This window comes from Podarcis liolepis, assembly GCF_965112155.1.
Source record: "Podarcis liolepis genome assembly, chromosome: 7".
NCBI lineage: Eukaryota > Metazoa > Chordata > Lepidosauria > Squamata > Lacertidae > Podarcis > Podarcis liolepis.
Genome location: NC_139561.1, coordinates 6,512,884 through 6,539,478, shown reverse-complemented (window position 1 = coordinate 6,539,478; position 26,595 = coordinate 6,512,884). Strand labels below are relative to the sequence as shown.

At 46.6% G+C, this 26,595-nt stretch overlaps 2 protein-coding genes and 1 long non-coding RNA gene across 4 annotated transcripts; 1 reads left to right on the top strand and 2 right to left on the bottom strand.

Annotated features, from left to right (window-relative positions):
* Positions 1-321: 321 nt before the first annotated feature.
* LOC310712021 lies at positions 322-3,812 on the top strand. Its single transcript, XR_014528735.1, has 2 exons — positions 322-835; positions 904-3,812. It is a non-coding gene; the product is annotated as an uncharacterized lncRNA (long non-coding RNA).
* TMEM230 (transmembrane protein 230) lies at positions 2,406-16,976 on the bottom strand. Of its 2 annotated transcripts, XR_014528680.1 has the most exons (5): positions 16,832-16,964; positions 10,252-10,379; positions 7,199-7,426; positions 5,922-6,866; positions 5,369-5,488 (listed from the first exon to the last, which is right to left on the bottom strand). XR_014528680.1 is itself a non-coding variant. In XM_083514499.1 (4 exons), exons 2-4 carry the CDS (start codon positions 10,345-10,347, stop codon positions 3,868-3,870), a joined length of 360 nt encoding a protein of 119 aa, XP_083370625.1. In that variant the 5' UTR covers positions 10,348-10,379; positions 16,832-16,976; the 3' UTR covers positions 2,406-3,867. The 2 variants fall into 2 exon arrangements, 1 of the variants encoding a protein (XP_083370625.1); XM_083514499.1 differs by lacking the exons at positions 5,369-5,488; positions 5,922-6,866 and adding an exon at positions 2,406-4,008 and having other exon boundaries at positions 7,304-7,426; positions 16,832-16,976.
* A 3,522-nt stretch (positions 16,977-20,498) lies between these two features.
* PCNA (proliferating cell nuclear antigen) lies at positions 20,499-24,525 on the bottom strand. The gene is made up of 6 exons (XM_083514436.1): positions 24,148-24,525; positions 22,904-23,001; positions 21,973-22,040; positions 21,389-21,583; positions 21,064-21,187; positions 20,499-20,971 (listed from the first exon to the last, which is right to left on the bottom strand). The coding sequence occupies exons 1-6, from the start codon at positions 24,366-24,368 to the stop codon at positions 20,892-20,894; spliced, it is 786 nt and encodes a 261-aa protein (XP_083370562.1). The 5' UTR covers positions 24,369-24,525; the 3' UTR covers positions 20,499-20,891.
* Positions 24,526-26,595: the final 2,070 nt, after the last annotated feature.

Genomic DNA, 26,595 nt, shown 5'->3' with positions numbered 1-26,595 from the left:
CACTGGTGAAGAATTCTGACACAACGTTTTCCACAAGTGTACCTCCACAGATATCATTCAAAGGTAGCCCCAACAGAGGCTACTTGGAAGTTAGGAAACATCACTTCCAGCTGCACCAAAAGAGAAGCAGTAAAATTTCAGCTTGGACAGATCCTTTTGGAGCTCTTCACAATCTCATTTTGTTGTTAGTGTCATCAGCAAACTTGGCCTCACACTATTCGCTCCTAATTCCAGGTCACCCGACACCATTAAACATTCCCTGTAATTTAGTAAATGACAACAGCTTTGTGGATTCAACATTATTAGATGGACTTTAAAAAGTTGAAATTTGAGGCTGTAGGACCCTGGAAAGACCACCTTTCATTCCGTTCTTTTTCTTACTAAAAATGAAGTCTGTTATGGTTTTGAAGGCATTCTTGAAGGTGCTTGGGCAATACTTAGGGGGAAAGAGAAGGAGCCGTTCGCCCTGTATCCTACTGAGACTGAAATTAATTAATATTGTTAAGGCTCCCCCAATATCTCTGGATTCTGTAACAGGGTTAGAATTTAAGCAAATCCCGTGATTCCTGGCTTTAGTAAATGTTGGAGTTTAACCAATGGATTTAGAAGGGTAAAAATACAAGCTGGACTTTTTTCCCTGAGCAGAGAATTGCCTGGAGATGCGCTATTATGGAACAAAGGCAGTCATTAACCCAGCAAGAAAGGAATGAACAAGGCAGAAGACTTTCTGCTGGACACAGGGGGGAACCCCCCACAGCCGTCAGATGGTGGGCAGAGAGCGAAGCAATTTAGGATTTCAGGGTGGATGAAATAAGCAAACAAGGGGAAAGTGTTAGTTTTGTAAGCGGTTTGGAAATGCAGGGAAGTGGTTTGGAAATGCAGGGAAGGGGGGGGGGGTCTCAGCCCCGTGTGGGCTGGCTGGGACAAGGACACATACTAGAGCATGGCTGATTTCATTTGCAGACCTAGGCCTGCTGCACCTTGGGGTGTAATGCTGGGATTCTCCATTCAAGCTCAGGTTGTCATTTAGTCGTGTCCGCCTCTTCGTGACCTCCTGGACCAGAGCACGCCAGGCACTCCTGTCTTCCACTGCCTCCCGCAGTTTGGTCAAACTCATGCTGCTAGCTTCGAGAACACTGTCCAACCATCTCATCCTCTGTCGTCCCCTTCTCCTTGTGCCCTCCATCTTTCCCAACACCAGGTTCTTTTCCAGGGAGTCTTCTCTTCTCATGAGGTGGCCAAAGTATTGGAGCCTCAGCTTCAGGATCTGTCCTTCCAGTGAGCACTCAGGGCTGATTTCCTTCAGAATGGAGAGGTTGGATCTTCTTGCAGTCCATGGGCCTCTCAAGAGTCTCCTCCAGCACCAGAATTCAAAAGTATCCATTCTTCGGTGATCAGCCTTCTTTATGATCCAGCTCTCACTTCCATACATCACTACTGGGAAAACCATAGTTTTTACTATACGGACCTTTGTTGGCAAGGTGATGTCTCTGCTTTTTAAGATGCTGTCTAGGTTTGTCATTGCTTTTCTCCCAAGAAGCAGGTGTCTTTTAATTTCGTGGCTGCTGTCACCATCTGCAGTGATCATGTAGTCCAAGAAAGTAAAATCTCTCACTGCCTCTATTTCTTCCCCTTCTATTTGCCAGGTGGTGGTGGGACTAGTGGCCATGATCTTAATTTTTTTGATGTTGAGCTTCAGACCATATTTTGTGCTCTCCTCTTTCACTCTCTTTAAGAGGTTCTTTAATTTAAAGAGGTTGTATGTATAACTAAACCATACAGCATAAAGATACCACCATCTCTGCTGTGCCTCATTTCCAAAAAGAAATACAGGCCTTGGTATGTGTTCCTAGTACCCCTGAAATGTTGCACTGCTCAGAGATTGGGGTGGAGTGTAACAATATTCTTCCCCACCACCCCTGCTTGCATCTCCCTTACTTTCTGCTGTCGTCTCCTACGCCAATGTTTAGATTGTAAGCTCCTCGGGGCTGGGATTGCACATTGTGAAACACACGAGGAATGCTGATGTGAACACAGGAAGCTGTTATCACCTACAAAATCTTTCCCAGATCTATCTAAAAATGCAAAGCAGGGGTTCTGTTATAGAGCTAGACTTCTTCTCTGTGGCAGCATCTCCAAAAAGGTTTTTGTGGTCCTAAACTCACAGGTGTTGGCTGTCCGCAGGGAATCCAGTGCCTCAAACCCTTCAAAAGTCAAGCCCTGAAGCGAAGTTTGCTAGTTTCTGATAAAGGCTCTGGAAAGTAGGCCAAATGGTCAGGGTAAGGGATTTCTTCGGAACAGCCTGTCCCTCCTTTGTGGCCCTGATTCTTCCATTTCCCCTTGCCGTGTTATCGACAAAAATCAAGAACCCTTCATATTGCTTAGAAGATGACATTAAATCAAGGTAGAATATTGTATGTTCTTTATTTATATTAATTACATATTCTGCAAGCACAAATTAAAATCTCATTGCATACATCCTCTTTTGCATTCTAAAAGCTGTGTGAACCTAGCATGGAATCCAGACTTAAGCAGAGGTTTAGACAAAACAAAAGGAACTCTTATTATGCAGACTAGGATTTTTCTATGTATACAGTTCAGGAACACTGCATAGCATTTAGGCCAGCCTCCTCTAAAAGATGGAGCCCTCCAGGTACTTTGTCCTACAGCTCTCATCAACCTTCCATGGAGTGGCTGGGGCTGATGGACATTGTAGTCCAAAACATCCAGAGGGCACCAGGTTGAGGAAAGCTGATTTAGACAGTGGACAGAACAGACAACTACAGCATCTTTGAATAGTTGCGTCCCACTTGACAACAGTTTTTGAATTCTGCTGGGGGGGGGGAGAGACGTAATAGGAAACCTTTTGGCATGGTACCTGGGAAAGAGACTTTAACAGGGGTTGGAACTGATCTAATCTGGGTCAGCCAGACAGAGGTGTGTCAACTTTGGTGTACTTTGGATCACCCACAAAAGTGAGAGACTTTGTCTCTTACATGCTTACAAAAAGTGTGTGCATGTGTTATTCTTTTAATGCTTTCTTATACGGTTTCTTTTTTGCTCATTGTTTGAGAGGAAACAGTGTGTGTGTATGCCATGGAGGACATGCTTTTTCCCCCAGCCCAAGATTTTATTTCTGGGTTTTCAGTCTTTTCTCTATTTTTATGTATCGCTTAGTTTTATGCTGAACCACCCCAGGGCCAGTTCCCAGGAGTGAATGGTGGTATCTTGCAGCCTGAGTCACGACAGCTACACACCACTTCCAGATTTGTGCTCTCGGGATTCTACAACAGTTTTCACAAAAGAGTTTAGCAAAGTATCAGCAAGGACTAGTAATTGGGCTTCTTGGAAAATGTCGTGTTCTAGGTGGTGTTAAAAGCCACCGTCTATTTTCCTTAAATTTCGACCGGCTCCTCAAAAGGTCAAATTGCTAGACTGCCTGCCTGAACAGATTTCTTGGTCACACAATCAACAGGCACTAGTTCCAGTTCTCGCTTTGCAGATTTTCAGCTGTAGATAAAAAGCCAACTCAGAAGAAATACCAACAGACTTAAAAAAGAAAAACCCAAAACGAAAACACCCGAGTTTCTTCCTCCCCCTTAAGCTCACGTGTCTCCATATGGAACTGGGCTAAGAGGCACAGCTGCACTTGCTGCCCAGAAATAACTTCCCATCTCAAAGAAAACATGTTTCCCGTGACAGCTGCTCACATGATTTGCTTTGCATGATGTGGCAACATTCTCCCCTAAATCAAAAGGAAATTCTGCAGAAACCCCCATTTTCATTTTGTGGTTTTTTTTGTTGTTGTTTTTTTGCAAAAGTTGCAAAAACTTCTCTTCCTAAGAAAAATCTGTGTTCTGCCATCTTCTAGTCATCAAAATCAGGAATGTCGTCATAGGAATAGCCCCTGTAGCCTTTGGAAGCAAAATACGCAATACGCAAATGATAGAAGCCGGGAAGGAAGACCAGGATTCCGATGATCAGGACAGGGATCGCTCGATCGGTTCCCTGGAAAACAAAAGAGAATAAGGGCTTTTTTCATACCTTGGCCTGGAACAGCTAGCCTTCTCTGTACCAGGCAACATGCAGCTAGGTGTGCAGACTGAGGTGAGGAGATGTGAAAGTTCTGCCTGCGAAGGCCCATTCACCCGTTCAAAGTTGCAGCCATCATTGCACGGGAAAACCAGCACTAAGACTGTGAAAGCAAGAGGAGGCAGAAGGCCACCCAGTCCAAACTGGGACCATTCACACCAGTCCCCTTTCTTGCTTCCTCCCACATCACCCCAACCACAATGTACTTAAGTGGGTACAGATACAGTACTTAAAACATTGCAAAGGGTTAGACTAGATAATCCTTGGGGTCATTTCCAACTCTACAGTTCTGTAATCCTGGATGTTTCCTGAAGAAATGATCGCCGGGCGTGGAGCACACTTCTACCCGCAGACAGGCCTCTGCTGTCTGAACATCATGCCCTCTATCTAATCTTTGCTCTCTTAGTGGTCTGCCGTGCCCTGTCTGTGACCTTTGTCTCCTTCGTCATACATTGTTCAAGGGGAAAATGACGCGGTGGAAACAGGTGCCAAAATAATTTTGTGCCACCCCTCAATCTCGGGATTGGAAGATGTGTAAAGGTCACAGTCTAAAATGTATCTGACTGGTTTTGCATATTGTGCTAATAAAAGGAGCTTCTACAGAGCTAGCTGGCAGCTTGCTCCCTTGCCAGCTTGCTTATGCACAGCTCATCTGATGAACAACACCTGACTCGTGTCCTTTACTTCACATATATTAGAAAGGAACACAAACTTTCTCCAAGGTCACTAACAAATCGAATTTGGGGGTGAGGGTATTCCGGTATGCAGAGATCAGTTAAAGACTCTGGATAGACTCTATACGGCCTAGGACCCTCGTACCTACAGGACTGCCTCTCCTGGTACGTCCCACTGAGGACCTTATGGTCTTCAGACAAAAACATCTTGGAGATCCCGGGCCACAGAGAGGTTAGGCTGGCCTCAACTAGAGCCAGGGCTTTTTTGGCTGTGGCTCCAATCTGGTGGAACGCTCTGTCACAAGAGACTAGGGCCCTGCGGGGCTTGACATCTTTCTGCAGGGCCTGCAAGACAGAGCTGTTCCACCAGGCCTTTGGCCAAGGCACAACCTGACTTGGTAATCCTCACAGAACTCTAGCCCAATGGTTGCCATCAATTTGATTTGAACTGATTTTAGAATGAATTGATTTTAGAATGCTGTGTTATTTCACTGTTGTTAGCCGCTCTGAGCCCGGCTTCAGCTGGGGAGGGCGGGATAGAAATAAAGTATTATTATTATTGAAGACAAAGCCACTCACTCCAATATCCCCAAATAAAAAATGTAGCCCAGCTCTTGATCCCGATGTCATGAGAGAAATGCAAGGGGTAGAACCCCCAAGACCAGCCAATGACATTCTAAAGGAGGGTGGGGCAGCACCAGTGTGTGGTCAGTGCCATGGCACTTACTGTATTTTTCGCTCTATAGGACGCACCTTGTTTTAGAGGGGGAGAAGAAGAAAATAAATATCCCCCCCTCTGCGCAGCACCCCTTCAGCGAAGCAGCAGGAGAAACGGAACCTCTTCCATTTCTCCTCCCGCTTAGCTGAAGGGGCGCTGCGTCTTAGCTGAAGGGGCACCTACCCTTCAGCGAAAGGCGGCTCTCCCTGAAGCCTGGAGAGCGAGAGGGGTCGGTGCGCACCGACCCCTCTCGCTCTCCAGGCTTCAGTGAAGGCAACCCGAAGCCTCCGGAGTGCGGTGGGAGCACTCCCACTGCGCTTCGGAGGCTTCGCATTGCTATCGCTGAAGCCAAGGAGCCTGCATTCGCTCCATAAGACGCACACACATTTCCCCTTAATTTTTGGAGGGGAAAATGGGCGCCATAGAGCGAAAAATACGGTATGTGCTGCTTTCTGGCTTTCTACTGAGGCATCTGGTTTGCCACTGTGAGAACAAAGTGCTGGATCAGTTGCAGGAAAGAGGACTCTCCTCATGTGCTCCAGTGCCTGAAGCGGAGCGCTGCATTCCTTCCTCCATGAGGAAATGTGGATGGCGCAATGTCTCCACATGTGGAATGTGCCCATCCTCAGCTCTGGGCTTTCCAAAAAGTGTGAGAAAAGGAAGCAAAACTCACTCGGATTCCCCCTCTGCTTCACCTTAGTTCATAACATCCAAACTGTTGTCAGGCCCATGGAACGGCCTGAAGGAAGACATCACACACCAACTTCTAAAGGCTAGCAAGTTAACAACTTGACACCTGTTCAACTACAAGATCACCTTCCCCCTGTATGTGCCCATTGGGCTGCTTCGATCAGCGGAACTGGCATTGCTATAAGTGCCACATAATGCCTTTCTTGTATTTGTAAAAAGTCAATCTTTTAGTGTGGCAGTACCTACACTGAGGAACCCCCTGCCTATTGACACCAGGCAACTGCCTTCGCTGTACCCTGTTCAGTGCCTGCTAAGAACATTCCTGTTTAGGCAAGCCTAGCCAGATGTTTAGAAATTTACGCAATGTGCTGTTACTTTATTGTTGTTAATTTTTCCTATTGATAATTTTATCGTTTTATCTTTTCTGTAAACTGCTTTGAGGTCTTTTTGCTTTTTACAATTAAGCGATGCACAAATTTTGTGAAATAAATACCTAAGTCTCTTAGGTATGGGAGAGACCTCTTGGTGGCTGAGGAAGCCACTATTTGCAAGAGCTGTAACAGGTCACCAACTATAACTTTTTCAAAGCACACATAGATACCCTACTGGTCAAAACTGAGACAAAATGGCAGCCCCTCCGTTACCATGCCCCCAAAGTCCCTTCCAAATCCTGCATCCAAAATAAATGACTCCTATGTACAGTGGTGCCCCGCAAGACGAATGCCTCGCAAAACGGAAAACCCGCTAGACGAAAGGGTTTTCCGTTTTTGAGCTGCTTCGCAAGACGATTTTCCCTATGGGCTTGCTTTGCAAGACGAAAACGTCTTGCGAGTGTTCTGATTTTTTCCCTGCTCCCCCCCTTTTTCTAAGCCGCTAATAGCCTTTTAGCTGCTAATCCACTAAGCCTTTAATAGCCGCTAAACCGCTAATAGCCGCTAAACCGCTAATAGGGTTGCTTCGCAAGATGAAAAAACCGCTAGACGAAGAGACTCGCGGAACGGATTAATTTCGTCTTGCGAGGCACCACTGTACAGCTCCGCAAGAATGCAATTTTGATGTCTTGTATCTCAGTTAGCTTATGATGGTTCCAAGGCCAGGTCAGCCCCAGCAGAAGAGCTGAGCCACTTACTCCTTTGCTGATGTATCCTGCCAGGAGCAGAGCGCCAATGATAATGAGAAGGGTGCCAATCAGGAACAGCACAGTGGCCAGAGCAATGGCCTTGTAGGGGATCTTGGGGGGGCTCCTCTTGAACTAAAGGAGGAAGAAGAGACAGGTCAGCATCAAAAGCATCAATGGCCGCTTTCAACCCGCTTATGAAAGCATCACACTTCCATGGAACCACTAGAGCCACCAGCATGGATGGCTTTGGCAGGAGGAGTAGACGACAAACGTGTAGAAGTCAGGCTGATCAGCGGCAGATGAGAGGAATCTGCATGTTCACCCCCAGGATGATCCTCAAAGATCTGATGACGGGGTTAGTACATCAGCATCAAACTCCACAGAGAGTTTCAGAACAGTGGGCTAGAAATACTCTGGGCCAGAACCAAACAAAGTCACTGAGAGACACAATTATAGCCCCCTTCTCTCTCCGCCCCCCAATACTATGTGCATTAGCTGCAGGTAAACAATGGAGAGGCTGAAGAGGAAGGAAATCTTTCCTGAGGATATAAGTTGGAACTCAACTCCTTCAGATAAATGTTGAATAGTACTCCAGAGCCAGTGATGTAACCAGACAATGGAGCCATTGGGTGGGTGGCTTTCAGGCTTCATCTAAGCAGCCCAAATCAACTCTGTTTTTAGCACTGGAACAGCCCAGCAAAAATACCCCCCAAAATAAAAAACCCTCCTTGCATGGGAAAGGGAGCAACTTCTTCCACTGGTAGGAGGAGTGCATTCCGATTCGATTATCCTGGAGTGCTCCCAACACAGGTGCTGCCCATCCAGGAGGGTTCTGCTGTACTGGCTGAAAGTGTCACTGCCAGTGGGGTGGTGATGGTAGAAGAACAGGTAAAGAGAATAACCTAAGACCACAGGCAATTGCCAGGTCTCCAAGGAAAAGCCTCCTAGGGAGCAAATGTTACAGAAAACTCCTCTGTGTGAAACCTGGGATAAATGCTGCCAGCCTGGGCTGGGCAGCCCAGTGGCCTGCCTTCAGTACCAAGCTACTTTGTACGTTCAGCCAATATAGCAGGCAATTCCAGGTCTGCTTTAATGCTACAACCAGCCAGTGTGACAATGCTGCCTCCAAGTGGCCCACTTTTAATGCATCTTCATAAACACACAAAACACAGGAAGAGCAAAAACCCCAACCGACCCTGGAACAGAAATGAAACATTCTGGGTGTGTTTGCCGCCCTCTCGCCCCAAAACCCAACTTCCATTCTGATGGTAATATCTCCATTTGGGTCTGGCTTGCTTTTCATCCCTTTTCTGAAATTATCACCTGCAAAGACCAGCTCCCCATTTAGACCTGAATTTCTTCCTCTGGTCTTGGCAAACCAGGATGCTTGAGGGAGGAAGTTGCCCATCTATAGTAAATGCAGAGTGAAGTTACAGGGAAAGCTTCCTCCTCTGGAGCCAACACCCCACCCCCAAGAAAGAAAGAAAGAAAGAAACCCACCTTCATCCATCTTACCTACAGGACCGCCTCTCCTGGTATGCCCCGCGGAGGACCTGTAGGTCCACAAATAACAACATTTTGGAGGTCCCAGGTCGCAAGGTGGTTAGATTGGTCTCAACTAGGGCCAGGGCCTTTTCAGTACTGGCCCCAACTTGGTGGAACGCTCTGTCACAAGAGACTAGGGCCGTGTGGGACTTGACATCTTTCCGCAGGGCCTGCAAGACAGAGCTGTTCCGCCTGGCCTTTGGTTTGGACTCAGTCTGACCCTTATGTTTCCCTCCCCTTATGGTTTTGATCTATGGGCTACTTTTAAAATGAGGCTGCATTTTAAATTGCATTTTAACCTGTATTTTAAATTGGTCCCCCCCCAATTATGATTTTACTGTAATTTTACTGGTGTTAGCCACCCTGAGCCCGGCTCCGGCCGGGGTATAAATAAAATTTATTATTATTAATATTAATATTATTCGACTCTTAAGGAACAGCGTGAACAGTTGTGCATTTGCACCAGTGCCCACAAATCTTGGCTTGCAATGGTAATAATAATAATAATAATAATAATAATAATAATAATAATAATTTATTATTTATATCCCGCCCATCTGGCTGGGCTTCCCCAGCCACTCTGGGCGGCTTCCAAAAGAATATTAAAATACTATAATACATCAAACATTAAAAGCTTCCCGAAACAGGGCTGCCTTCAGATGTCTTCTAAAAGCCTGGTAGTTGTTTTTCTCTTTGACATCTGGTGGGAGGGCGTTCCACAGGGCGGGTGCCACTACCGAGAAGGCCCTCTGCCTGGTTCCCTGTAACCTGGCTTCTCGCAGTGAGGGAACCGCCAGAAGGCCCTCGGTGCTGGACCTCAGTGTCCGGGTACAACGATGGGGGTGGAGACGCTCCTTCAGGTATACTGGACCAAGGCCAATGGTGGGGTCATCTACCCCTCTACTCTCCTGAGCCTCCTGTGCAGAGGAATCAAGAGAGGCACGTGGGCTGTCTCTTTTATGCTGAAGTTTTGGGAAGAGAAGGCACAGCAGAAGAGGCTCCTGCTAATGCTTACATTCTCTAAGCTGCCGTGGAAATGCAACCTTTTGGGATGGAGGAAGAGGCAGGCGTGTCTGAGCTCTCGGCTCCACAGAAGCAAAGAAGAAGCAAGGCAATGAGCAAGGAGGCCAGGCTTAATACAGGAATTGCTTATTTGCATTGAGAGGGGCTTTAACCTTTCAATAGCAACCCCAAGATGTTGACTGGGGTAACACTCAAGTTCCCAAAGTACAAAACCCTTTTGGGTTATACAGAATGCTCCAGTCCCGGTAAATGGCTACATGTAATAGCAGGAGGATACTGCCACCTTGTAAGGAATATCTGAACTCAAGTGAGGATCACGGCACAAGTGGTGCTTCTGAAATGCAAGGTATTCATTTTGTCCTGGTTCTCTCCCCCCCCCCCAATTTTACCTGAAGGTCAATGTAGCCTTCATCTGTGCTCGCAAGCTTGGAATATTTCACTTTGCTGCTGGGGATCGAAGCTGCCAGGTTAGTTCGGGATGGCATCTTTACCAGTGGGAAGCATCAGCACCTACAGCCTGGGAGAGAGAGAAAAAGCTCTTGAGGGGACGGGAAGAGAGTAGGAACAGCGGATTTTAATGCAGGAGAGGAACTGAGACAACAAAGAAAAGCAGCCTATGTTACTAAGGGCTTGTTTACATTTGAGCATTAGTTTAATTGTTAATCCATAAGAACAGTGTGCTGGATCAGGCCAATGGCCCATCTAGCCCACCCTCCTGTTATCACAGTGGCCAACCAGATGCCTGCAGGAAACGCATATGCAGGATTTGAGCTTAAGCCCTCAGATAGAGAAGTCCCCATCTGCACTGGCCCACAATTTAAGTCACACAGAGGTTTCAAATGAAAGGAAACCAAAGAAAATTCAGACCATAGAGAGGAAGGTCTGGACTACTTTCAGTCATAGATGGGGACTCACAAGGTGTAGAAATGCAGTTGTTTTAAAGCATGCATGGAGATCGCAGGGCAGACAATCCTGTTTAAAAACCAGAGTTGCTCCTGGCATAGAGATGCCACTAGAAGCCAGAATGGCCCTGATGGCTGAGCCATTCGCCTGGGGAAATGGCCAAGGAGGTTTGGGGGTGAATAAGTCCTCGCCCTCCACCTGCTGTGCTATTTTAACACTGCAAACCACTTTGACCCTGGACTTATAAATCCCTGTAATTTCTTCCTGCTGGGGATCGAAGCCCTGCGGTTTTTATGCCATTAGCAAGTTACATTGCAAGCTATATCCACAGAGCTTGAATCAGCAGCTTTTGTTTTCGGGGTGCGGGGCAAGGCTTCCAAGGAGCAAAAACATCCCAGGAGTGAAAACATCTGGCCCAGTGCGTTCATCTTGCCAGTACAGCTGCAATGCGCTCTCTCTCTCTCTGTGTATAGGAGGTTCTTCCTGATGTGTCAAACAGTGTTTCTCAAACTTAGGTCCCTAGCTGTTGTTGGACAATAACTCCCATCATTCCTAGCTAGCAGGATCAGTGGTCAGGGTAATGGAAATTGTAGTGTAAGAAACACTGTATTAACACAACACAAAGCTGACACCACCCCAATCCCTGCGAACAGGGGAATTACATTTGAATAAACAGGGAAAATACATCAGGTATTCTGGCCAGGGCTAGGCTAACACGCTCATCAAGAATATATTGTTTTGTTAGTTCTAGCTCGCTCTTCCTCTTGATAGCTATCCATGGAAGCTAACAACTGTAGTTAAACGTAAGGCATAAAAGCAATAATTAAAATACATCAAAAATTAGCAAGAAAAATAAATTAAGATCTGGAAGGCACAGGGAAGGTGTTTGTTCAAGTACTTTTGCCCCAAGTTGAATGGAGCCTGGTAGCTATGAGGCAGCCAACATTAACTGTAGCATTTCCCTTTCTCACTGCGCAAGAAGCCCTCAGCTCAGTTTAAATCCCACTTCAGCCGCAATGATCACTGAGGTAACAAATATGACCTTAAAAGCACTTTGATCATTCAAAGCAATCACAGTTTCATTTTTTAGTTACTTACACAATGGTCCTATATCTCTACAGACACAAGAATAATTCTGCTCCAATGTGAGAAGCAGCATTCTCCCCTCTCCTCACCACTCCCTGCCCCCCCCCCCCACAGATCATAGCTGTCAAGCTATTCGGTGGGACAGTCCCTTATCCCATCACTATGTCCCGCTGCTGTCCCTTATTGATGATGTCCCTTAAATAAGCTACTGAAGGTAATGGGGCCCTTTCTATGGCCAGCTGTCCTTTGTCAACAACAAATTGTTGCTGGTTTTTTTGTGCTGAATATATGCTATATGGTAATTTATGGACTTAATGGGTATCTAAAGCCACTTGCATGCAACAAAATATGTATTTTATCAAAGTAATTGTTGATCCCTTATTTTGGCTGCTGATCCCTTATTTTCGAGGCTGCTGGTCCCTTATTTTCAAATCTGTAAGTTGACAGCTATGACACAGATTCCATGAGACTCCAGCCATTTCAGACCCAGAGCGAACCTTCTTCTGCAGCAACATCTCAAGTGGTGTCAGGTATCCAGCCTCCACTCAGTTAGCTTAAGGAAAAGCTCAAATTTCTCCCTGCTTAAAAAAACAACTCGGAAAAAACTACTAAGATGACAGCTTCCTAGAAACAGGTAGGTAGCCGTGTTGGTCTGCCGTAGTCAAAACAAAATTAAAAAATTCCTTCCAGTAGCACCTTAGAGACCAACTAAGCTTCTTAGAAGGCACTGAAGTGGCTAATTCTCTTTTTATAGGTTCTATTTCTGAAAATCACAATTTATATCAGGGAGGCTAACAGTTGCAGAAACATATTGAAAAGCACTACAGAAATGACATTATTAAATGAAACAAACTTGTATTACTAAGCACTGGATTCTAATTCCTCATACATTTATGGAACACAACTGTCCACATTCACTTTAGGAACAATGTATTAAAGGCCATTGTCTCTTGAGAAGGTGACCCCCCAACCCACTGCAATATTAATTCGAGATCAGATTTCACACACAGATCCACATAAGAAAAAGATGAAAATATAGAAGGGCTTTGCCTTTCTTCCAAGGGCAGCGCTTTTCTTCTCTGAACAGTCACGTGAGAGAAGGTGGTGACTGACCCCAAACCAACTGACAATTTCCATCGATGAATTTGGGAGGGGGACCCCCTTCCTAATACTCTATCCACCACACCTCTCCCCCTCTCGCTGGATCAACTTATCCTAGTCATCCGTGTCACACTAAGGAGTTAACAGAGCTTTGCTTTTGGAGTTAAGCTTTAAGAAAGCTGGAGGGCTTGATCCATCCATTTTGGAGTCAGAAAGGTGTTCCTGGAAAAGTGTGCCCACTTTCAAAATCCCTTTAGAGCACCACACCAGCAGTTTAGCACCCAAAAGCACCTTGGAAGCACCTCCCAGGGCAGAGGAATGCGGAATCTGCATGCAGCCGATCCTAGTCTGACCCAAACCACAACCCTATGCGCCTACGCACCTCACCTCTATGTGACTCAAGACAGCAAAATACAGTGGTGCCTCGCAAGACGAAAATAATCCGTTCCGCGAGTCTCTTCGTCTAGCGGTTTTTTTGTCTTGCGAAGCAACCCTATTAGCGGCTTAGCGCTATTAGCGGTTTAGCGGCTATTAAAGGCTTAGCGGCTAAAAGGCTATTAGCGGCTTAGGAAAAAGGGGGGGAGCGAAAAAAATCGGAACACTCGCAAGACGTTTTCGTCTTGCGAAGCAAGCCCATAGGGAAATTCATCTTGCGAAGCAGCTCAAAAACGGAAAACCCTTTCGTCTAGCGGGTTTTCTGTCTTGCGAGGCATTCGTCTTGCGGGGCACTACTGTATAGGGGAAAGCTTTGCCAGAGCTTCTGCTATTGTTCACACTAGAAAGGAGAAGTTCAAAGAGTCATTTGTCGGTGGTGAAACCAGTGATTCTGGTCCTTCGGCCCCACCCTAGAGCAGTTTAAAAAGGCAGCCCCTGTTTTCACTGCTGTTCCAGTGCACAACAACTCGGTTATTTCTATTCTGGCCAAGTTAAGAGCATAAGACAGTCCTACAGGGGCCCATCTAGTCCAGCATCCTGTTCTCATATGGTCAAACAAATATCTGTGGGAAACGCCCAAGCAGGATCCGAGCACAAGAGCACTCTCCCCAGTTGGGGAAAATCTTGCTCCAAAATGCCCCCCTTCTAAAACGATTTGCACTGGGGTTCTTTTAAACTTCTTTCTGCAATTATAAGCCTACACCCAATTTTAAAGCCAGTAACAGAAATCAAGATACCATTATCATCCAAAGCTACATCGTCTTGTCAATGGCTGAAGACTGCATGGAACTCTAGAAAGAAAAACTGGAGCAAAACACGCTTCCAAACGACGAGTCGAAACAAATGAGAGATGCCTACAACTTAAGCAACACCGGGAAGCAGAAGCCCCCACATGGATTCCATTTACAAAAATGTTTTCACCCTTGTGGAGCTTTATGCTGCTCTTTCCTCTTTTTAAAATCATAAATTATTTTTATTTTGCAAGCCACCTAGATAATTTTATGTACAAAAGTGACCATAGCATCAACTTAATAGTAAACAAACGCACCAGCAGCAACTGTAGCCCTTTTGGAGCTACTGCTCAAGTTCCCCAATGATGATGATGATGATAAATTATTATTTATACCCAGCCACTCTGGGCGGCTTCCAACAAAATATTAAAATACAATAGTCCGTCAAACATTAAAAGCTTCCCTGAACAGGGCTGCCTTCAGATGTCTTCTAAAAGTCTGGTGGGTGTTTTTCTCTTTGACATCTGGCGGGAGGGCGTTCCACAGGGCGGGTGCCACTACCACGATGTTCAGCACCTTAAATTGTTTTAAAACCCACTCCTGCAATCTGATGCCCCCAGATGCTTTGAATGACACCTAGAGAGGACCGGGGTAGACTGTCAAACTAGGATCTGCATAAACTAAGGGGTCAAATCACCACTTCGCCCCTAAGATCTCTGGGTGACGCAGGGCCAATCACACACTCTCACAGGTTGTTTTGGGGATAAAATGGAGATGAGGAGAACTATGTAGCTCACCTTGAGCTCCTGGGGGGGGGGAGGCGGGGGTATAAATGTAGTGAGCAAGTGAATTTTGATTTTATTTATTTATTTTTGTTGTGGGTGCTGTTTTTAAGTGGGGGGGGAGGCGGGGGTATAAATGTAGTAAAGCAAGTGATTTTTTATTTATTTTATTTATTTATTTGTGTTGTGGGTGCTGTTTTTAAGTAGGGGGAGGCGGGGGTATAAATGCAGTAAAGCAAGTGAATTTTGATTTATTTTATTTATTTATTTTTGTTTTGTTTCTAAGTAGCAAATCAAGGATCCTGGTGCCAGATGCAGAATGCAAACAGGAGCAGACAGTGGCTTCTGCGAGAAGAGCAGCTTTTCCCCAAGAAATAAGCAAACCCCCCCCCCAATAATAATAATAATATTTTTTTATTTATACCCCGTCCTCCCCAGCCAAGACTGGGCTCAGGGCGGCTAACAACCAATAACAAAAACAAGTTGGTTAAAATACAATTTAAAAGATTAAGATCCAACATTAAAACATTAGGATACCATGTTTTAAAATATTAGGATACAAGAAAATAAAGACACCCCCCCCCCACAGCTTCCGCACCACGGGGCGGGCATTTTGCTTTCACCCCGCCTCTTTTGGACCAGGGTTCAAATCACCCCCTTCTGCCACGGAGCTCTCTGGGTGACACAGGGCCACACTCTCACAGCATTGTTTTGGGGATAAAATGGAGATGAGGAGAACTATGTAGGTCACCTTGAGCTCCTTGGGGGGGGGGTATAAATGTAGTAAGCAAGTGACTTTTGATTTATTTTATTTATTTTTGTTGTGGGTGCTGTTTTTAAGCAGCAAATCAAGGATCCTGGCGCCAGATGCAGAATGCAAACAGGCACAGACAATGGCTTCTGAGAGAAGAGCAGCTTTTTCCCAAGAAATAAGCAACACCATCCCCCAGAAATATATGTGTGTGTGTGTGTGTGTATATATATATATATGTGTGTGTGTGTGTGTGTGTGTATATACTCTTCACAAATTCAAGAGGTCAAGACACGAAGGCTTTAGCAACTAATCCACACCTAATGACCCACCTAAGTGGTACTCAGAATATCACTCAAGAAATCACTCAAGATATCCCTCAAGTAATTAAGGAACAAAAGAAGAAAAGAACACTAGCCTGGGAACTTCCCCTCTGCCCAGAACTTTTGAGGCAATACACCACACCCCTCTACAGTATTTATAGGAACTCAAACACTGAGATCCCGCTCTGTTCCAGTAACAAGAAGCCGAAAGCACCAGCCTGAAGATGACGAGTGAGACCTCGTCGAAACGTCGCCTAGACACCCCAACTTTTACACGGGAAGACACCCGAGGACACCAAAACCTGCATATATATATATATATATATATGTATGTATATATATATATATATATATAAAATAACTTTTTATTCAAAATTAAAACAAAACATATTATCCAGAAACCATATCATATCATCATATCATCCTTATTCCACCCCCATTTTCCCTCCCTCCCCCCCCCGACTTCCCTCAGTTCCAGCCTTTGATTTCTCTAAAAACGCTGTTTTCTGCATGTTACACAGCTGTATAGATCCTCAAACTATTTAGCTGATTATTATCAATAAAAAGCTGGTGAATGTTTCTTCAAAACCAGCCAAGGAGTCCAGTCCCAAGAAAATAAAGAAACCCCCCCCACACACACAGCTTCTGCACCACGGGGCGGGCGTTTTGCTTTCACCCCGCCTCTTGGGGACCTGGGTTCAAATCACCCCCTCGGCCTGGCCCACCTCGCAGGGGTGTTGTGAGGATTCAGCCAGGAAGCCGCCCGCCCCCCTGGGTTCCTTGGGCCCGAGGACTGCGGGCCCCCGAGCCGAGCCTCCCCTCCCGGGCGCCTTCCCCGCCCTGCCCTCCCTCCCTACCTGCAGGCCAGCGCCATCTCTCCGCTCCCTCAGGCAGCCAGACCCGCTTCTCTCGCGCCGCTTCTGCTGACTGTCCCCCGACACCCCGGCCGGAAGTTTACGGTCCTCGCGCCAGAGCCGCTTCCGGGTCAAGGCGCCTCCTTCTGATTGGACGCTGCAGAGGTTGGCCCCGCCCTCGGACGGCAGGCGCTGTTGAGCCGAGGGCCGCCACAAGGGGGCGCTCTACGCCCAGGGATTTGCCTCGCCTCGTTTGCGCTGCTTTGAGGAACTGCCGTATTTATGGATGCTTTTGATACCGTATTGCGCTGTAATAAAAATATTCCCCAGCCACTCTGGGCGGCTTCCAACAGAACACTAAAATGCAATAACCTGTAATGATGTAACTTTTTATTTTTATTATTATTATACCGTATTTATGGATGCTTTTGATACCATCCTGCTCTGTAATAATAATAATTTAGTATTAATACCCCGCCTAGCTGGCTAGGTTTCCCCAGCCACTCTTGAGGGCTCAAAGGTGAAGGGTAGGTAATAAGTAAATGATTCAATTTGTTTTTTTGTTTAAAATTCAGCCGCTGAACGAGTTATGAGCTTGGGGGATCAGGGGGATGCAGCAGATGTAGAGTATATCTTGATTTTCACTAAGGCCTTTTGCAAATTCCCCCATGAAATTCTCTTCCAACTCCACAATTCTCATTCTATAATTTATCAGAAGTCTCTGCAGCTCAGCACACTGCCACATCATAAGGTTATTTTTAAAAGACCAATAAATAACCCCTACATGACAGATAGGACAGATTTATGCAGCAGTTAAAAACTATGAAATTCTGTCCTCCAGAAGGGAGCGATAGCCACCAACTTGAAGGGCTTTAATGCATGGAGGGCTAGTAGTCATGATGGCTATTGCTCTACCTCATTTGAAGGAATAGTTTCAGAGTGGTAGTTGCCAGAAGCCACAGGAGAGGGGCTCTTGTTCACATCCTCTTTGCAGGCTGGCCACTGTGAGAACAGGATACTGGACCAGATGAGCCACTGGCTTGATCCAGAAGGCTCTTATGTTCTTCAAATACAAACGTTACAACCCTATACCTGCGTTTCAGGTGTGTCATTTAACTCAGTGAGACTTCCAGGTAGGCATGCGTAAGATTCAGTGTTTTAAGGCAGAACCCAATGCAATTTTTACGGTACATTGTGATATTCTTCACAGGTCATGGAAAGTATTGATGTCACTCCGTTTGAGTTGCACCAGGCCAGAGGTGAGAGCTGTGTCTAGTTCTGCAGACCAGAAATTGAGATCTAAAATTGATGTGTCCAGAGGATGGCACATAGGAGACAGCCATAGGAAGTATAAGAGTTGGGAAGAGTCATACCTCGGGTTACAGATGCTTCAGGTTGCGGTTTTTTTGGGTTACGGACCCGCTGAAACCCGGAATACCGAATAGGGTCACTTTTGGGTTTGGGGGGTCATACATGCGCAGAAGCACTAAACTGTGCTTCATGCAGAAGCGCCAAATCACAACCCGCGCGTGCATCCCGCACAGATCACGTTTGCAACCCAAGCATCCACTGTATTTAGCTTGGAGAAACTAAAGGGCTGTCACAAGTACAATGAACAATTTTTTTTATTATTGCCGCATTTTTCGCTCTATAAGATGCACCGTATCACAAGATGCACCTGGGTTTTGGAGAAGGAAAACAAGAAAAAAAATATTCTGAATTTCAGAAGCCAGAACAGCAAGAGGGATCGCTGCGCAGTGAAAGCAGCAATCCCTCTTGCTGCTCTGGCTTCTGGGATAGCTGCGCGGCCTGCATTCGCTCCATAAGACGCACACAAATTTCCCCTTACTTTTTAGGAGGGAAAAAGTGAGTCTTATAGAGCAGAAAATATGGTATTATTGGGGGGCGGGGGAGAGACCTGGACCAATGAATTCATTCAAATCCTTCTTACGTTAGGAAAGCGTCCAGCTTTCTTCAAGTGAAACAGATTGTTTCAGGAGATAAGAGGGCTCTCCTTTCCCAAGGTTTTTAAAGACACTGGACAGCTACCAGAGAGTTCCCATATTCCCTGTTGCAGTCATGGCTGATGAACTTTGAGATCTTTCAACTTGTTGAGGCCCGTGGTGAAGTTCAAAGTCCACTTAACATCCACTGCACAGCAACACACCTAGCCCTCTGGTGTTGGCTATCCCGCAGCTTTGAGCACGAGGTTGCAGTCCTATTAAAGCAAATTATTTTCAGCATTGCAAGTTAAATCTGAGAATTGTTGAATATAGTTGGTTTTATTACAAGCAGTAGTTTTTGCTGCTGTCACCCACCCTGCAACATTATGGTGAAGGACAGATAAAGAGATGTGAGCAAGTGCTAGACTAGGAACTGCGAGACTTATGTTCAAATCCCCACTCAGCGCAAAACTCACTGGGTTGATCTTGGGCCAGTCGCTGCCCCGAAGAGGGTTGCAAGAATAAAATGGAGAGGGGGGAAAGAGCCATGGCCACCACCATGAGCTCTTCAAAGGAAAAGTGATAGAATGGTGTGTGTGTTTTTTAAAAAAAAAGCATTCAGGGAATGTTTAAGGTACAGGTATCAATTAACAAGGCATATTCAAAAGTTCAGAAAGACAAGCAATAAGTTGTCTTGAAATCATTCTGGAGCATGGCTTACACATACATCTGGAATTTGTGGAAATGCCACTGGCAGGCTATAGCAAAGTGGCAGCATGCTGGAATTTTTTGGATAAAATATTGCCATACTGTAGCGCTAGTTTGGGCTCCAGGACAAAGTAGGCTACGTTTCATCCCTGTGGCGTTAACTTGCTTTCTAAACATGGAAATGGGGACAAAAATCAGTGATCCAGCTACCACACTTGGCCTTCAAACAATAGAACCATTAAAAAAACAAACAGGCACCCAACATTCATACACTGACCCCAAAACTTCCAAGTATGTAGGCAGTGGCGTAGCGTGGGGGGTGCCAGCCGCACCGGGCGCAACATCTGGGGGGGCGCGCTCGCTGCCTCCGGAGTCGCCGAAGAGCCTCGGGCGCAGGCTGTAGCAGAGCCGCATGTCTCGCGGCGCCCGGCTGAAGGCGCCCGGCAGGCAGCGGCTCTCAGCGCTCGCCGCGGAGGACGCGCCAAGCAGCCCCTCCTCACAGCCCCGCCTCCGCCGGTGCTGCTGCAGCTGCTGAGCCGTTGCATTTTCCTCGCCTCTCTGCCCCCCTCCTCCTCCGGGCAAGCGGCGTCGTTTGGGCAGCAGCGCCAGCGGCAACTTGCAGGTTAGAGGTTGGGGGGGGGGCGCAAATTACGTGCCTTGCCCCGGGTTAGGGGGCGCAAATTACTTGCGTTGCCCCGGGTGCTGACAACTCACGCTACGCCGCTGTATGTAGGTAAGACTTCACCTGCTAGATAGGAATGGGCTGTCATCACTGCCTGCACTGGCAGAAACTGCTCAGTATTGAGTAGCCACCTACCATGACACATTTCCCATAATGCCCTGGCATGTACAGCACAGCGCCTCTGGACATGTAACAAATCAAAATGGCACTGCTTCCCAGGACCAGATCTTGGGGAACCCACACCCCTGCCCCACTCCATCAAAACATGGAACCAGGCACAGCTTTAAGCCTCCTTAAACTCCCTCCCTCCCTCTGTTCAAAGCCAGGCAGACGCAAGTTAACAAACTGAATATTCTTTATTGACAAGTTTTCAGCTCCAAGGACTCCTGCTTCAAGACAAATAATTAAAATCCAATTTCTCCTATCATTATTACTTTTAGAAATCGAACAGCGGCCTCACTGTGAAGAGATTACCACAGAACCTCCTTGTCTTTTTAAATACTGTACTCCCTTTTCTGGAGTAAAGGGTTAGCTATAAAAACAAGGTATAAAAGATAGGGGGAGGGAGAGAGAGGAATTTTCAAAACAAGTGAAAAAAGTATTTACACAGAGATATCTACAATTGGACCTAAGTGCATACATGACAATTCCATGCACCAAGACGGAATGGTGAACAGGCTTCCAGCAGAGGTTCTTCTTTCACAAAACCCTGATTCTTTCCACCAAATTCTTAAGATTCTTCTTGATCTTCAATCTTTGGAGCCAAATAATATTTCAAATGTCCCATGTCTGCTATCTTATATTCAACAACTGCAGGAGACCAATAAACAAAAGTTAGTTTAAATTGAAACCAAAGTCAAAACCGAATTAGTTTGCAGAGATAGCTTCCTAACGAAACTTACCAAGTGGGACACCTGCAGACATACTGAGGGTAACTGTAGAAGACAATGGTGTTGCTTTGGTGAAGAAGTTCAAGTATCTCAAAGCAAAAGTCAGCTGGACTGCCTCGTTCATCTCTATTGTAACCTACAACAAATTAAATTTGAATTAAATATTCTATAGCACACTGTTTTAGAAGTCCAGCAAGCTTAACAACTGCATTAGAAACAGCTTTATCACAAGCAAGGTAAGCAAACTGTTCTGCAAGTTTATGGAGGGGAGAGAAGAGATAGTAAAGGACAATTAACAGCATCTCTACAACATGCAGTTAAAACTCCACCAACTTACAGATTCTTCCTCTTTATCCACATCACTGGTTTGTGACAGTTTTATATTTCCGCTTCCTAGCTCTCCAGTAGCAGAAAATTTAACACCATCTTTTGCACAAGAGATTACAACAGCATCTCCAATGTGGCTAAGATCTCTGCAGATGCGAGCAAATTCACCAGAAGGCATTTTCACCACACAGCTGTACTCTTGTTCCTGCAAGAGCAACACAGAGCCTTACTTTGAGCAGCATTTTCACAATGTTTGCAGGAGCAATTCAAACCAAAATATTAACTAAAGGAAAACATAAATAAATAGTTTGGTTATTCATTAAGATCAGACGAGCAATAAAAATGTGCCTTCCTATGAAAATAAAATAATCACTTGCTTCAATCCTCCTTGGAAATCGCCTTCAATTCAGTTTAACAATTTCTTATGCAATCAGATGGAAATTATTCATGAAGATGGAAATAATATAATGCAACAAATGTTTGCTTAAATAGGAAGACAATGTAGTTCTGTAGCAAGGAATAATTTTGTTAGCTATTTTTACAGCACAAGCTTACATTTAAGCTCAGTTAAATTTGAATAAAAAGTGCACTTACTGGAATTCCAAGCTGCTCTACGTCCAAGTCCATTAATTTCATTTCATAGTCCGACACCTTCTCCTGATCTAAGGAGAAAATGGGAATATTAGTCAAGTATATAATTACGACACTTAAGAGATCTCCTCAGCCTAAATAGTTTTACAGGAAGTGCTTACTGGCCAATAGTTCCCATAATATTTTAAAACCTTCTTTCCAAGGAGAGACAGATGCAAAACCCAATGACAAGACCACAAGGCTCCTTCTATACTGTTAATAGCAGAATTCATGTTGATTTTGCTTCTGTGCTTCTATAGTTTTTCAGTGTTGACAATTCTAACAAGTTTTGTGCGTGCATGCATGCCAGGAATCTACTTTTTCAAGAAATTATGATCACTTCATCTGTGATCCTAAAGTAGCTTAGGTAGTTCATGTAGGCAAGAATTTTATGGCAGTGGCAACTGATCTGCTCAGATAATCATCAAGTAGCCATCCTTGTTATAGATAACAAGCTTCTAGGAAGCTGAAGTTACATCTTATTGGCCAACTCCAGAATCAGAAGTTTAAAACAATACATATTTGCAGCAGACACTTGCACAAGTTTCTGTGGGATCATTCTGCATGCATGGACACTGGGACAGGGATGGCTGTGAAGAGCCTGCTTCATTTTCTTGTGGGGCACTTAGCAGCTTATTACATTGTTTCAGGAAAAAAGGAAGCAATTCTGCAAGTCAGCTTTGATAATGTCTCTCATCTCTCTCTCTTTGCATGGCTGCAAACTGACAGAGGCACTCTGCAAGTGTCCAGAAGCAAAGAGAAACATCACAATTTCCTATTAGCCTGAGCAATAAGTCAACTCAAGAGGCATCTGATTTGGGCAAGTGCCCTAAATAAATATAACCTCCAGATCAAAACTTAGCTATTTTGCATCCGTGAAGTTTCAGTTACTTACTTGGTGTCTCAAACACCAAAACCAGTGTGTCTGCACTGTCTTCTGCTCTCAGGGTGATGATATCATCATTACCTGCACACTTCAGTATTTTGGACATACTAGGAAAGAAAAAAAGGACATATTCTTATCATCTTAAAGCATCACTAGTGGAAGCATATTAAGATCTTACAAAGGGGAATGAAGGGAATGACTGCTCACGCCAAAACACCAGCAAGAAGCATTAAAGCACTATGAGATGGTTGTTTTCAGATTTCTGTGAATATCAGGCAAGGACGTCGCAGTCAAGAGCGTGTATATGTATACATTACCGTATACGTATCTGAATCAATAGCAAACGCCTTTTGTGCCGGATTTTTGTTTCATCCACATTGTAAAACAGGGAACACCAACAAGGCAGATGCAAACCTACTTGAATACAGCGGTACCTCGGGTTAAGTACTTAATTTGTTCCGGAGGTCCGTTCTTAACCTGAAGCACCACTTTAGCTAATGGGGCCTCCTGCTGCCGCCGCAGCATGATTTCTGTTCTCATTCTGAAGCAAAGTTCTTAAGCTGAAGCACTATTTCTGGGTTAGCAGAGTCTGTAACCTGAAGCGTGTGTAACCTGAGGTACCGCTGTATTTGCCCGCTTAGGAGCTGCCAATGGGGGGGGGATGCGCTACTCAGGGGCAGGAGAAAAGAAAGTATGGCAAACGCGCCAGTCAAATTTTAAGGGGCCACGAGCCTCTTTGCTGGAATGAAGAGGCCTGCCTCCTTCTGGAGAAGCTGGCCTCATTCGCGACCATTCAAGGACCACGAAGTCCCGCCAAATCCCTTTTCAAGGAGCAGCAGAAGGATACGCCCGCCTGTATTAACTAGAGGGGGGAACAAGCCACACCCCGCGACAGGCCACATCAACCAATCAGGGAAAGACCTTGAGAACGGAACAGCCAATCGGCTCCGAGATTCCAGCGCGCGCCAAACGGCTCCCCCCGCCTTTTAACAGAGGCAGACCCCTCCCCCTCCCGCGCGCTTTTCCCGCCAATGTCAAGAATGGCGGGACGCTTCTATTACACGTCACGCGACCGGCGACGCCGCCGCCTGAGAGGATTTGGCGCGCGGGGCTGGAGCGCTGCGGCCTAAGCCTCCCTAACCCCTGTTGTGAGGGAAACTCCCGCCTTTTTCGCGGCCGCCATCCTCCTCGTGAAGGGGAGGGAGGCGCGGCGCTTCTCTCCCCCCTTGCCGGGCTCGGCCGCCCCTCTTCACCTGGTGAGGTTGACCCCCATGGCGATGTTCCGGTCGCAGCGGTAGGTGTCGAAGCCCTCGGAGCGGAGCGTGAGCTGCACCAGGGAGACGTGCGAGGAGTCCATGCTCTGGAGGCTGATGCCGCCCGAGCCCAGGTCCCAGCAGGCCTCGGTGATGAGGTCCTTGAGGGCCTCCAGCACCTTCTTCAGGACGGAGCCCTGGATGAGCCGAGCCTCGAACATCTCGCCGGCGGCGGAAGAAGAAGAAGACGGAGAGGCAAAGAAGCGCGCGCCCTCCCAGCAAAAGTAGCGAACGCAAAGGAAGGCGAATGCAGTTTGGCGCCGGCGGGTTCCGGACGGCCGCTTTTATACCTCCCCCGCCCACACGCGCCATGCTCCGCCCACTCGAGCGTGGCCCCGCCCCTCGCGTGGCGCTCTTCCGCCGTAGGCCAATCCCGAGCATCCCTGCAAACGGAAGGCGGGCCCGAAGAGCTCCGGCGCGCACGCGCCGCCTGTTCAACGCCCCAAGAGCGTTTCCCGCGAACAAGTGCTTTTGAGCGGGAGATCCGCGGTGACGTCGTTAAGCGGAGGAGCCAATCGCATTTCACAGGAGGTGGTCCGTCCTCCCTTAATCGGCCAATTAGAGGGAGGAGGAGGAGAAGGGGGCGGGAGCTCCAGTTTCCCTGCGCGCTTTGCCCAGGCTTGTCGGTGCTGCGGCATAGGTTGTTTGGCCGGCGGAAGGACGTACGCTCGTGTTGACTTGCTGCGATTTTATTCACACATTGGAAATCACTTTGAGGGGTTTACAGGAAAAAACAACAAGCAGTGTATAAATATTATGAAATAAATTAAATAAATTAAAAAAATATATTTATGCAGAGAGATGTGAAAGCCTGGGTGGGGGTGTAGGAAAAAACTGGTTTCCCCCATCGCATTAAATTATTTTTCACAACGATTTGTAAAGCCGACCTACAAAGAACCATTGATGAATGGTCTCTGGACGAAGCTTTTCTTAGGCTTTAAGGATCCCACTCTCAAACTTGTTTTTGAGATTGCACTGGACTCTCGAGAGACTTTACCAAGCAATGAAGTCCATGCCCCCTTACTGCTGAAGAAAATGTGGGGAGTGAGGCTCGTTTCTGCATATGCGGTGGGAATGCAAGGTGGTTAACTAATTTTTTTTAATATCAAATACTCAGCAAAACATGCTTCCTGACCCATCTTAGCTGCTCTCTCATTGGAGAGCGATGCCAATCCCTCCAATATACATAAAAACCTAGTTTTAATGTTACCAGCTGCCGCCAGATTAGTTATTGTCCATCACTGGCAGTCTCCTGGCTCTTTACCGTGTGATGCATGTTTCACCAATCATCGCTTTGTCAGAACGCTTGACCAGGCACAGTCTATGTTAGGGGAGGCTGCTGCAGCCGAAGAGGCCAGTTGCCAAGGCAGGTGAGAGGAGGAAGGTGCACTGCTGGGGGCAGCCTTTGCAAAGGCAATCAGCCCAGCGCAGGCAGGCAGGCAGCGGAAAAGCACCCACATCCGGGTATCCGCGGGGCGGGGTTAGAGGAGGCTTAGGAAAGTGGCAGCAAGAGCATGCATTCAGAACAGGAAGAGTCGCACGGTGCGCGGCAGCTTCCGAGTTAGCTTTGTGCGTCTTCTCCTGCAGCGTTCCATAGAATGTCCGTAGACATTCAGGATTACAGCGCAGCTGAGGTTTAGTTATTATTTTGTTGCATTTATACCCCACCTTTCCTCCCAAGAGCTCTGGGGAGCATACAGTCATACCTTGGGATAAATACGCTTCAGGCTGAGCCAGTGGCGTAGCGTGGGGGGTGCAGGGGGGGCCGGCCGCACCGGGCGCAACATCTGGGGGTTAGGGTTAGGGGGTGCAAATCCACGGGTTAGGGGGCGCAAATCCATGGGTTAGGGGGCGCAAATTACTTGCCTTGCCCCGGGTGCTGACAACCCACGCTACGCCACTGGGCTGAGCGCTTACGGGTTGTGTGCCGTGGCGACCCGGGAGTAACGGAGTGTGTTACTTCCAGGTTTCGCCGCTCATGCATGCACAGACAGTTAAAAGAACGTCACACGCATGCACGGAAGCGGTGAAACGCGACCTGCACAAACACAGATGCGCTGTTGCATCTTACATTCCGTTTGGGGTGCAAACAGGGCTCCAGAAAGGATCCCATTCACATCCGAAGGTACCACTGTACATAGTTCTCCTTCCCATCTTATCCTCACAACAACCCTGTGAGGAAGGCTAGACTAAGAGACAGTAACTGGCGCAAGGTCCCCCAGTGAGCTTTATGGCCCTGAGGATTCCAACCTTGGTTTCTCCCAGGTCACAGTCCAACACCCGGGGTGCACAACCTGTGGCCCTCCAGATGTTTCTGGACTATAACTTCCATCAGCCCCAGACACCCGCCAGAAGCAACACCTCGGTGCATGCTGCTTCAGGAAGATT

What these genes read in the sequence shown, in the direction of transcription:
- TMEM230 (XM_083514499.1), bottom strand. Translation starts at nt 10,347, where the DNA reads ATGCCATCCCGAACTAACCTGGCAGCTTCGATCCCCAGCAGCAAAGTG. An exon ending in AAGGCTACATTGACCTTCAG is followed by an intron (nt 7,427 to 10,251) that starts GTAAAATTGGGG and finishes TTCCTCCTTTAG; the next exon opens with TTCAAGAGGAGCCCCCCCAA. An exon ending in CAGGATACATCAGCAAAGGA is followed by an intron (nt 4,009 to 7,303) that starts GTAAGTGGCTCA and finishes TTTGTTTTCCAG; the next exon opens with GGAACCGATCGAGCGATCCC.
- PCNA (XM_083514436.1), bottom strand. Translation starts at nt 24,368, where the DNA reads ATGTTCGAGGCTCGGCTCATCCAGGGCTCCGTCCTGAAGAAGGTGCTG. An exon ending in TTTGGTGTTTGAGACACCAA is followed by an intron (nt 22,041 to 22,903) that starts GTAAGTAACTGA and finishes TTTTCTCCTTAG; the next exon opens with ATCAGGAGAAGGTGTCGGAC. An exon ending in TAGAGCAGCTTGGAATTCCA is followed by an intron (nt 21,584 to 21,972) that starts GTAAGTGCACTT and finishes TTGCTCTTGCAG; the next exon opens with GAACAAGAGTACAGCTGTGT.